Consider the following 12,106-nt stretch of genomic DNA (forward strand, 5'->3'; position numbering starts at 1 on the left):
GTAAAGTCTCGGGGTCTCTCCCCGTTTGGTGACGGTGTAAACTCTCGGGATCTCTCCCCGTTTGGTGACGGTGTAAAGTCTGGGGGTCTCTCCCCGTTTGGTGACGGTGTAAAGTCTCGGGGTCTCTCCGTTTGGTGACGGTGTAAAGTCTCGGGGTCTCTCCCCGTTTGGTGACGGTGTAAAGTCTCGGGGTCTCTCCGTTTGGTGACGGTGTAAACTCTCGGGTTCTCTCCCCATTTGGTGACGGTGTAAAGTCTCGGGGTCTCTCCCCGTTTGGTGACGGTGTAAAGTCTCGGGGTCTCTCCCCGTTTGGTGACGGTGTAAAGTCTGGGGGTCTCTGCCCGTTTGGTGACGGTGTAAAGTCTCGGGGTCTCTCCCCGTTTGGTGACGGTGTAAAGTCTGGGGGTCTCTCCCCGTTTGGTGACAGTGTAAAGTCTGGGGGTCTCTCCCCATTTGGTGACGGTGTAAAGTCTCGGGGTCTCTCCCCGTTTGGTGACGGTGTAAAGTCTGGGGGTCTCTCCCCGTTTGGTGACGGTGTAAAGTCTGGGGGTCTCTCCTCGTTTGGTGACGGTGTAAACTCTCGGGGTCTCTCCCCGTTTGGTGACGGTGTAAAGTCTCGGGGTCTCTCCGTTTGGTGACTGTGTGTCCTCTGGGTCTCTCCGTTTGGTGACGGTGTGTCCTCTCTCTATTGCAGGGACGGTGCGGGTCACCACAGCTGCTCATCTCGCCCTGCTCGTGCCGAAGAATATCACCTTTTTCCCCGGTAACGGGGAGCCCTTCACTGAGGGTACAGTTGACGTCTGGTGGATTGTACATGATGGTGGAATGTTAATGCTGCTCCCATTCCTCCTCAAACAACACAAGGTACTGGGAGCGGGGGGTATAAGACACCCCAGGGGGCAGGAGTCACGATAAGGACATAGCTCACAGGGCGGTGAACAGGGTCAGGACCTGAGTACAATACACCGGGGGTCTCACTGTCTCTCTCTGGGGGTCTCACTGTGTTCGAGGGTCTCACTGTCTCTCTCTGGGGGTTCAGTGTGTGTTCGAGGGTCTCACTCTCTCTCTGGGGGTTCAGTGTGTTCGAGGGTCTCACTGACTCTCTCTGGGGGTTCAGTGTGTTCGAGGGTCTCACTTTCTCTCTCTCGGGGTTCAGTGTGTGTTCGAGGGTCTCACTGTCTCTCTCTGGGGGTTCAGTGTGTGTTCGAGGGTCTCACTGTCTCTCTCTGGGGGTTCAGTGTGTTCGAGGGTCTCACTGTCTCTCTCTCGGGGTTCAGTGTGTGTTCGAGGGTCTCACTGTCTCTCTCTGGGGGTTCAGTGTGTGTTCGAGGGTCTCACTGTCTCTCTCGGGGTTCAGTGTGTGTTCGAGGGTCTCACTGTCTCTCTCTGGGGGTTCAGTGTGTGTTCGAGGGTCTCACTGTCTCTCTCTGGGGGTCTCACTGTGTTCGAGGGTCTCACTGTCTCTCTCTGGGGGTCTCACTGTGTTCGAGGGTCTCACTGTCTCTCTCTGGGGGTCTCACTGTGTGTTCGAGGGTCTCACTGTCTCTCTCTGGGGGTTCAGTGTGTGTTCGAGGGTCTCACTGTCTCTCTCGGGGTTCAGTGTGTGTTCGAGGGTCTCACTGTCTCTCTGGGGGTTCAGTGTGTGTTCGAGGGTCTCACTGTCTCTCTCTGGGGGTTCAGTGTGTGTTCGAGGGTCTCACTGTCTCTCTGGGGGTTCAGTGTGTGTTCGAGGGTCTCACTGTCTCTCTCTGGGGGTTCAGTGTGTGTTCGAGGGTCTCACTGTCTCTCTCTCGGGGTTCAGTGTGTGTTCGAGGGTCTCACTGTCTCTCTCTGGGGGTCTCACTGTGTTCGAGGGTCTCACTGTCTCTCTCTGGGGGTCTCACTGTGTTCGAGGGTCTCACTGTCTCTCTCTGGGGGTTCAGTGTGTGTTCGAGGGTCTCACTGTCTCTCAGTGGGGGGGGTCTCACTGTGTTCGAGGGTCTTACTGTCTCTCTAGGGGTTCAGCATGTGTTCGAGGGTCTCACTGTCTCTCTCTGGGGGTTCAGTGTGTGTTCGAGGGTCTCACTGTCTCTCTCTGGGGGTTCAGTGTGTGTTCGAGGGTCTCACTGTCTCTCTCGGGGTTCAGTGTGTGTTCGAGGGTCTCACTGTCTCTCTCCGGGGGTTCAGTGTGTGTTCGAGGGTCTCACTGTCTCTCTGGGGGTTCAGTGTGTGTTCGAGGGTCTCACTGTCTCTCTCTGGGGGTTCAGTGTGTGTTCGAGGGTCTCACTGTCTCTCTCTGGGTTCAGTGTGTGTTCGAGGGTCTCACTGTCTCTCTCTGGGGGTTCAGTGTGTGTTCGAGGGTCTCACTGTCTCTCTCGGGGTTCAGTGTGTGTTCGAGGGTCTCACTGTCTCTCTCTGGGGGTTCAGTGTGTGTTCGAGGGTCTCACTGTCTCTCTGGGGGTTCAGTGTGTGTTTGAGGGTCTCACTGTCTCTCTGGGGGTTCAGTGTGTGTTCGAGGGTCTCACTGTCTCTCTCGGGGTTCAGTGTGTGTTCGAGGGTCTCACTGTCTCTCTCTGGGGGTTCAGTGTGTGTTCGAGGGTCTCACTGTCTCTCTCTGGGGGTCTCACTGTGTTCGAGGGTCTCACTGTCTCTCTCTGGGGGTTCAGTGTGTGTTCGAGGGTCTCACTGTCTCTCTCTGGGGGTTCAGTGTGTGTTCGAGGGTCTCACTGTCTCTCTGGGGGTTCAGTGTGTGTTCGAGGGTCTCACTGTCTCTCTCTGGGGGTTCAGTGTGTGTTCGAGGGTCTCACTGTCTCTCTCTCGGGGTTCAGTGTGTGTTCGAGGGTCTCACTGTCTCTCAGTGGGGGGGGTCTCACTGTGTTCGAGGGTCTTACTGTCTCTCTAGGGGTTCAGCATGTGTTCGAGGGTCTCACTGTCTCTCTCTGGGGGTTCAGTGTGTGTTCGAGGGTCTCACTGTCTCTCTCTGGGGGTTCAGTGTGTGTTCGAGGGTCTCACTGTCTCTCTCGGGGTTCAGTGTGTGTTCGAGGGTCTCACTGTCTCTCTCTGGGGGTTCAGTGTGTGTTCGAGGGTCTCACTGTCTCTCTGGGGGTTCAGTGTGTGTTCGAGGGTCTCACTGTCTCTCTCTGGGGGTTCAGTGTGTGTTCGAGGGTCTCACTGTCTCTCTCTGGGTTCAGTGTGTGTTCGAGGGTCTCACTGTCTCTCTCTGGGGGTTCAGTGTGTGTTCGAGGGTCTCACTGTCTCTCTCGGGGTTCAGTGTGTGTTCGAGGGTCTCACTGTCTCTCTCTGGGGGTTCAGTGTGTGTTCGAGGGTCTCACTGTCTCTCTGGGGGTTCAGTGTGTGTTTGAGGGTCTCACTGTCTCTCTGGGGGTTCAGTGTGTGTTCGAGGGTCTCACTGTCTCTCTCGGGGTTCAGTGTGTGTTCGAGGGTCTCACTGTCTCTCTCTGGGGGTTCAGTGTGTGTTCGAGGGTCTCACTGTCTCTCTCTGGGGGTCTCACTGTGTTCGAGGGTCTCACTGTCTCTCTCTGGGGGTTCAGTGTGTGTTCGAGGGTCTCACTGTCTCTCTCTGGGGGTTCAGTGTGTGTTCGAGGGTCTCACTGTCTCTCTGGGGGTTCAGTGTGTGTTCGAGGGTCTCACTGTCTCTCTCTGGGGGTTCAGTGTGTGTTCGAGGGTCTCACTGTCTCTCTCTCGGGGTTCAGTGTGTGTTCGAGGGTCTCACTGTCTCTCTCTGGGGGTTCAGTGTGTGTTCGAGGGTCTCACTGTCTCTCTCTGGGGGTTCAGTGTGTGTTCGAGGGTCTCACTGTCTCTCTCTGGGGGTTCAGTGTGTGTTCGAGGGTCTCACTGTCTCTCTCGGGGTTCAGTGTGTGTTCGAGGGTCTCACTGTCTCTCTCTGGGGGTTCAGTGTGTGTTCGAGGGTCTCACTGTCTCTCTGGGGGTTCAGTGTGTGTTCGAGGGTCTCACTGTCTCTCTCTGGGGGTTCAGTGTGTGTTCGAGGGTCTCACTGTCTCTCTCTGGGTTCAGTGTGTGTTCGAGGGTCTCACTGTCTCTCTCGGGGTTCAGTGTGTGTTCGAGGGTCTCACTGTCTCTCTCTGGGGGTTCAGTGTGTGTTCGAGGGTCTCACGGTCTCTCTCGGGGTTCAGTGTGTGTTCGAGGGTCTCACTGTCTCTCTGGGGGTTCAGTGTGTGTTCGAGGGTCTCACTGTCTCTCTGGGGGTTCAGTGTGTGTTCGAGGGTCTCACTGTCTCTCTGGGGGTTCAGTGTGTGTTCGAGGGTCTCACTGTCTCTCTCTGGGGGTTCAGTGTGTGTTCGAGGGTCTCACTGTCTCTCTCTGGGGGTCTCACTGTGTTCGAGGGTCTCACTGTCTCTCTCTGGGGGTTCAGTGTGTGTTCGAGGGTCTCACTGACTCTCTGGGGGTTCAGTGTGTGTTCGAGGGTCTCACTGTCTCTCTCTGGGGGTTCAGTGTGTGTTCGAGGGTCTCACTGTCTCTCTCGGGGTTCAGTGTGTGTTCGAGGGTCTCACTGTCTCTCTCTGGGGGTTCAGTGTGTGTTCGAGGGTCTCACTGTCTCTCTGGGGGTTCAGTGTGTGTTCGAGGGTCTCACTGTCTCTCTCTGGGGGTTCAGTGTGTGTTCGAGGGTCTCACTGTCTCTCTCTGGGTTCAGTGTGTGTTCGAGGGTCTCACTGTCTCTCTCGGGGTTCAGTGTGTGTTCGAGGGTCTCACTGTCTCTCTCTGGGGGTTCAGTGTGTGTTCGAGGGTCTCACGGTCTCTCTCGGGGTTCAGTGTGTGTTCGAGGGTCTCACTGTCTCTCTGGGGGTTCAGTGTGTGTTCGAGGGTCTCACTGTCTCTCTGGGGGTTCAGTGTGTGTTCGAGGGTCTCACTGTCTCTCTGGGGGTTCAGTGTGTGTTCGAGGGTCTCACTGTCTCTCTCTGGGGGTTCAGTGTGTGTTCGAGGGTCTCACTGTCTCTCTCTGGGGGTCTCACTGTGTTCGAGGGTCTCACTGTCTCTCTCTGGGGGTTCAGTGTGTGTTCGAGGGTCTCACTGACTCTCTGGGGGTTCAGTGTGTGTTCGAGGGTCTCACTGTCTCTCTCTGGGGGTTCAGTGTGTGTTCGAGGGTCTCACTGTCTCTCTCGGGGTTCAGTGTGTGTTCGAGGGTCTCACACTCTCGGGGTTCAGTGTGTGTTCGAGGGTCTCACTGTCTCTCTCTGGGGGTTCACTGTGTTCGAGGGTCTCTCTCTCACTGTCTCTGTCTCTGTCTCTCTCTCTCTCACTGTCTCTCTCTGGGGGTTCACTGTGTTCGAGGGTCTCGCTGTGTTCGAGGGTCTCTCTCTCACTGTCTCTGTCTCTCTCTCTCTCACTCTCACTGTGTCTCTCTGGGGGTTCACTGTGTTCGAGGGTCTCTCTCTCACTGTCTCTGTCTCTCTCTCTCTCTCTCACTGTCTCTCTCTGGGGGTTCACTGTGTTCGAGGGTCTCGCTGTGTTCGAGGGTCTCTCTCTCACTGTCTCTGTCTCTCTCTCTCTCATTTCTCTCTCTGGGGGTTCACTGTGTTCGAGGGTCTCGCTGTGTTCGAGGGTCTCTCTCTCACTGTCTCTGTCTCTCTCTCTCTCTCACTGTCTCTCTCTGGGGGTTCACTGTGTTCGAGGGTCTCGCTGTGTTCGAGGGTCTCTCTCTCACTGTCTCTGTCTCTGTCTCTCTCTCTCTCTCACTGTCTCTCTCTGGGGGTTCACTGTGTTCGAGTGTCTCGCTGTGTTCGAGGGTCTCTCTCTCACTGTCTCTGTCTCTGTCTCTCTCACTCTCACTGTGTCTCTCTGGGGGTTCACTGTGTTCGAGGGTCTCTCTCTCACTGTCTCTGTCTCTCTCTCTCTCACTGTCTCTCTCTGGGGGTTCACTGTGTTCGAGGGTCTCGCTGTGTTCGAGGGTCTCTCTCTCACTGTCTCTGTCTCTGTCTCTCTCACTCTCACTGTGTCTCTCTGGGGGTTCACTGTGTTCGAGGGTCTCTCTCTCACTGTCTCTGTCTCTCTCTCTCTCACTGTCTCTCTCTGGGGGTTCACTGTGTTCGAGGGTCTCGCTGTGTTCGAGGGTCTCTCTCTCACTGTCTCTGTCTCTGTCTCTGTCTCTGTCTCTCTCACTCTCACTGTGTCTCTCTGGGGGTTCACTGTGTTCGAGGGTCTCTCTCTCACTGTCTCTGTCTCTCTCTCTCTCACTGTCTCTCTCTGGGGGTTCACTGTGTTCGAGGGTCTCGCTGTGTTCGAGGGTCTCTCTCTCACTGTCTCTGTCTCTGTCTCTCTCACTCTCACTGTGTCTCTCTGGGGGTTCACTGTGTTCGAGGGTCTCTCTCTCACTGTCTCTGTCTCTGTCTCTCTCTCTCTCACTGTCTCTCTCTGGGGGTTCACTGTGTTCGAGGGTCTCGCTGTGTTCGAGGGTCTCTCCCTCACTGTCTCTGTCTCTGTCTCTCTCTCTCTCTCACTCTCACTGTGTCTCTCTGGGGGTTCACTGTGTTCGAGGGTCTCTCTCTCTGGGGGTTCACTGTGTTCGAGGGTCTCTCTCTCTGGGGGTTCACTGTGTTCGAGGGTCTCTCTCTCTGGGGGTCTCACTGTGTTCGAGGGTCTCTCTGTCTCTCTGTCTCTGGGGGGTCTCAGTGTTCGAGGGTCTCTCTCTCTCTCTGGGGGTCTCGTGTTCGAGGGTCTCACTGTCTTCCCCATGCTGCAGGTTTGGAGAAAGTGCAGTATCCGAATCTTCACCGTTGCTCAGATGGAGGATAACAGTATTCAGATGAAGAAAGATCTCAGCACATTTCTCTATCACCTGCGCATCGAGGCTGAGGTCGAGGTCGTGGAAATGGTGAGGGTCACAGAGTGTGTCTCCCCCCGCCCCCCCCGGGTATAACCGGATCGGGCCCCGGTCACAGAGTGTGTCTCCCCCCGCCCCCCCCCCCGGGTATAACCGGATCGGGCCCCGGTCACAGAGTGTGTCTCCCCCCGCCCCCCCCCCGGGTATAACCGGATCAGGCCCCGGTCACAGAGTGTGTCTCCCCCCGCCCCCCCCCGGGTATATCCGGATCAGGCCCCGGTCACAGTGTGTGTCTCCCCCCGCCCCCCCCCGGGTATAACCGGATCGGGCCCCGGTCACAGAGTGTGTCTCCCCCCCCCCCCGGGTATAACCGGATCGGGCCCCGGTCACAGAGTGTGTCTCCCCCCGCCCCCCCCCCCGGGTATAACCGGATCAGGCCCCGGTCACAGTGTGTGTCTCCCCCCCCCCCCCCCCGGGTATAACCGGATCGGGCCCCGGTCACAGAGTGTGTCTCCCCCCCCCCCCCCGGGTATAACCGGATCGGGCCCCGGTCACAGAGTGTGTCTCCCCCCGCCCCCCCCCCCCGGGTATAACCGGATCGGGCCCCGGTCACAGAGTGTGTCTCCCCCCGCCCCCCCCCCCCGGGTATAACCGGATCGGGCCCCGGTCACAGAGTGTGTCTCCCCCCCCCCCCGGGTATAACCGGATCGGGCCCCGGTCACAGAGTGTGTCTCCCCCCCCGGGTATAACCGGATCGGGCCCCGGTCACAGTGTGTGTCTCCCCCCGCCCCCCCCCCGGGTATATCCGGATCGGGCCCCGGTCACAGAGTGTGTCTCCCCCCCCCCCCCCGGGTATAACCGGATCAGGCCCCGGTCACAGTGTGTGTCTCCCCCCGCCCCCCCCCGGGTATAACCGGATCAGGCCCCGGTCACAGTGTGTGTCTCCCCCCGCCCCCCCCCCCGGGTATAACTGGATCGGGCCCCGGTCACAGTGTGTGTCTCCCCCGCCCCCCCCCCCCGGGTATAACCGGATCGGGCCCCGGTCACAGTGTCACAGAGTGTGTCTCCCCCCGCCCCCCCCCCCGGGTATAACCGGATCGGGCCCCGGTCACAGTGTCACAGAGTGTGTCTCCCCCCGCCCCCCCCCCGGGTATAACCGGATCAGGCCCCGGTCACAGTGTGTGTCTCCCCCCCCGCCCCCCCCCCGGGTATAACTGGATCGGGCCCCGGTCACAGTGTCACAGAGTGTGTCTCCCCCCGCCCCCCCCCCCGGGTATAACCGGATCGGGCCCCGGTCACAGTGTCACAGTGTGTGTCTCCCCCCCCCCGGGTATAACCGGATCAGGCCCCGGTCACAGTGTGTGTCTCCCCCCGCCCCCCCCCCCCGGGTATAACCGGATCAGGCCCCGGTCACAGTGTGTGTCTCCCCCCGCCCCCCCCCGGGTATAACCGGATCGGGCCCCGGTCACAGAGTGTGTCTCCCCCCGCCCCCCCCCGGGTATAACCGGATCGGGCCCCGGTCACAGAGTGTGTCTCCCCCCCCCCCCCGGGTATATCCGGATCGGGCCCCGGTCACAGAGTGTGTCTCCCCCCGCCCCCCCCCGGGTATAACCGGATCGGGCCCCGGTCACAGAGTGTGTCTCCCCCCGCCCCCCCCCCGGGTATATCCGGATCGGGCCCCGGTCACAGTGTGTGTCTCCCCCCGCCCCCCCCCGGGTATAACCGGATCGGGCCCCGGTCACAGAGTGTGTCTCCCCCCGCCCCCCCCCCCGGGTATAACCGGATCGGGCCCCGGTCACAGAGTGTGTCTCCCCCCCGCCCCCCCCCGGGTATATCCGGATCGGGCCCCGGTCACAGAGTGTGTCTCCCCCCGCCCCCCCCCCCCGGGTATATCCGGATCGGGCCCCGGTCACAGAGTGTGTCCCCCCCCCGGGTATATCCGGATCGGGCCCCGGTCATAGTGTCACAGTGTGTGTCTCCCCCCCCCCCCGGGTATAACCGGATCGGGCCCCGGTCACAGAGTGTGTCTCCCCCCGCCCCCCCCGGGTATATCCGGATCGGGCCCCGGTCACAGTGTGTGTCTCCCCCCCCCGGGTATATCCGGATCGGGCCCCGGTCACAGAGTGTGTCTCCCCCCGCCCCCCCCGGGTATATCCGGATCAGGCCCCGGTCACAGTGTGTGTCCCCCTCCCCCAGTGTATCCGGATCAGGCCCCGGTCACAGAGTGTGTCCCCTCCCCCGGTGTATCCGGATCGGGCCCCGTGATCAGTGTGTGTCCCCTCCCCCGGTGTATCCGGATCGGGCCCCGTGATCAGTGTGTCCCCTCCCCCGGTGTATCCGGATCGGGCCCCGTGATCAGTGTGTGTCCCCCTCCCCCGGTGTATCCGGATCGGGCCCCGTGATCAGTGTGTCCCCCTCCCCCGGTGTATCCGGATCGGGCCCCGTGATCAGTGTGTGTCCCCCTCCCCCGGTGTATCCGGATCGGGCCCCGTGATCAGTGTGTCCCCCTCCCCCGGTGTATCTGGATCGGGCCCCGTGATCAGTGTGTGTCCCCCTCCCCCGGTGTATCTGGATCGGGCCCCGTGATCAGTGTGTCCCCCTCCCCCGGTGTATCCGGATCGGGCCCCGTGATCAGTGTGTCCCCCTCCCCCGGTGTATCCGGATCGGGCCCCGTGATCAGTGTGTGTCCCCCTCCCCCGGTGTATCCGGATCGGGCCCCGTGATCAGTGTGTGTCCCCCTCCCCCGGTGTATCCGGATCGGGCCCCGTGATCAGTGTGTGTCCCCCTCCCCCGGTGTATCCGGATCGGGCCCCGTGATCAGTGTGTGTCCCCCTCCCCCGGTGTATCCGGATCGGGCCCCGTGATCAGTGTGTCCCCCTCCCCCGGTGTATCCGGATCGGGCCCCGTGATCAGTGTGTGTCCCCCTCCCCCGGTGTATCCGGATCGGGCCCCGTGATCAGTGTGTCCCCCTCCCCCGGTGTATCCGGATCGGGCCCCGTGATCAGTGTGTCCCCCTCCCCCGGTGTATCCGGATCGGGCCCCGTGATCAGTGTGTCCCCCTCCCCCGGTGTATCCGGATCGGGCCCCGTGATCAGTGTGTCCCCCTCCCCCGGTGTATCCGGATCGGGCCCCGTGATCAGTGTGTGTCCCCCTCCCCCGGTGTATCCGGATCGGGCCCCGTGATCAGTGTGTCCCCTCCCCCGGTGTATCCGGATCGGGCCCCGTGATCAGTGTGTCCCCCTCCCCCGGTGTATCCGGATCGGGCCCCGTGATCAGTGTGTCCCCCTCCCCCGGTGTATCCGGATCGGGCCCCGTGATCAGTGTGTGTCCCCCTCCCCCGGTGTATCCGGATCGGGCCCCGTGATCAGTGTGTCCCCTCCCCCGGTGTATCCGGATCGGGCCCCGTGATCAGTGTCTCCCCCTCCCCCGGTGTATCCGGATCGGGCCCCGTGATCAGTGTGTGTCCCCCTCCCCCGGTGTATCCGGATCGGGCCCCGTGATCAGTGTGTCCCCCTCCCCCGGTGTATCCGGATCGGGCCCCGTGATCAGTGTGTGTCCCCCTCCCCCCGGTGTATCCGGATCGGGCCCTGTGATCAGTGTGTCCCCCTCCCCCGGTGTATCCGGATCGGGCCCCGTGATCAGTGTGTCCCCCTCCCCCGGTGTATCCGGATCGGGCCCCGTGATCAGTGTGTGTCCCCTCCCCCGGTGTATCCGGATCGGGCCCCGTGATCAGTGTGTCCCCCTCCCCCGGTGTATCCGGATCGGGCCCCGTGATCAGTGTGTGTCCCCCTCCCCCGGTGTATCCGGATCGGGCCCCGTGATCAGTGTGTGTCCCCCTCCCCCGGTGTATCCGGATCGGGCCCCGTGATCAGTGTGTGTCCCCCTCCCCCGGTGTATCCGGATCGGGCCCCGTGATCAGTGTGTGTCCCCTCCCCCGGTGTATCCGGATCGGGCCCCGTGATCAGTGTGTCCCCCTCCCCCGGTGTATCCGGATCGGGCCCCGTGATCAGTGTGTCCCCTCCCCCGGTGTATCCGGATCGGGCCCCGTGATCAGTGTGACCCCTCCCCCGGTGTATCCGGATCGGGCCCCGTGATCAGTGTGTGTCCCCCTCCCCCGGTGTATCCGGATCGGGCCCCGTGATCAGTGTGTCCCCCTCCCCCGGTGTATCTGGATCGGGCCCCGTGATCAGTGTGTGTCCCCCTCCCCCCGGTGTATCTGGATCGGGCCCCGTGATCAGTGTGTGTCCCCCTCCCCCGGTGTATCCGGATCGGGCCCTGTGATCAGTGTGTGTCCCCCTCCCCCGGTGTATCCGGATCGGGCCCCGTGATCAGTGTGTCCCCTCCCCCGGTGTATCCGGATCGGGCCCCGTGATCAGTGTGTGTCCCCTCCCCCGGTGTATCCGGATCGGGCCCCGTGATCAGTGTGTCCCCCTCCCCCGGTGTATCCGGATCGGGCCCCGTGATCAGTGTGTGTCCCCCTCCCCCGGTGTATCTGGATCGGGCCCCGTGATCAGTGTGTGTCCCCCTCCCCCGGTGTATCCGGATCGGGCCCCGTGATCAGTGTGTCCCCTCCCCCGGTGTATCCGGATCGGGCCCCGTGATCAGTGTGTGTCCCCCTCCCCCGGTGTATCTGGATCGGGCCCTGTGATCAGTGTGTCCCCCTCCCCCGGTGTATCCGGATCGGGCCCCGTGATCAGTGTGTGTCCCCCTCCCCCGGTGTATCCGGATCGGGCCCCGTGATCAGTGTGTGTCCCCCTCCCCCCGGTGTATCTGGATCGGGCCCCGTGATCAGTGTGTGTCCCCCTCCCCCGGTGTATCCGGATCGGGCCCCGTGATCAGTGTCTGAACTCTCCTGGTTGTGACGGACTCTCCGAAGCCCCGTTTCCCCTCTCTGGGGGTGGGCTCACGACAGTTGCTCTCTGAGCCCCTGTTCCTTGAATTGCAGCACGACAGTGATATCTCGGCCTACACCTACGAACGTACCCTGATGATGGAGCAAAGGTCCCAGATGCTGAGGCAGATGAGACTTTCGAAGACTGAGAGGGACCGAGAGGTAGGAGCACAATCACCGAGAGAGAGGGAGAGAGAGAGAGGGGCTGTGTCCATCTCAGTAACGACACAATACTCCCCAACCAATCTAATCGAGGGGTTCGGGGGGTTTATATATAGAATAACAGATACTCGGGAGTGAGTTACAGACTGGAATCTAATCGAGGGGTTCGGAGGGTTTATATATAGAATAACAGATACTCGGGAGTGAGTTACAGACTGGAATCTAATCGAGGGGTTCGGGGGGTTTATATATAGAATAACAGATACCCGGGAGTG

At 61.0% G+C, this 12,106-nt stretch overlaps 1 protein-coding gene across 1 annotated transcript in view; it reads left to right on the forward strand.

The window, feature by feature from the left end:
* Positions 1 to 11,831, forward strand: part of LOC137308212 (solute carrier family 12 member 6-like) — a gene marked incomplete at both ends in the record, with an annotated part of 40,459 nt that extends 28,628 nt beyond the window's left edge. Inside the window, 3 exon segments of the mRNA XM_067977061.1 lie at positions 695 to 864; positions 6,698 to 6,829; positions 11,724 to 11,831. Of these exon segments, the coding sequence (XP_067833162.1) occupies positions 695 to 864; positions 6,698 to 6,829; positions 11,724 to 11,831 (410 nt within the window).
* Positions 11,832 to 12,106: the final 275 nt, after the last annotated feature.

This window comes from Heptranchias perlo, unplaced genomic scaffold (genome assembly GCF_035084215.1).
Source record: "Heptranchias perlo isolate sHepPer1 unplaced genomic scaffold, sHepPer1.hap1 HAP1_SCAFFOLD_1227, whole genome shotgun sequence".
In the NCBI taxonomy this organism is placed as follows: domain Eukaryota; kingdom Metazoa; phylum Chordata; class Chondrichthyes; order Hexanchiformes; family Hexanchidae; genus Heptranchias; species Heptranchias perlo.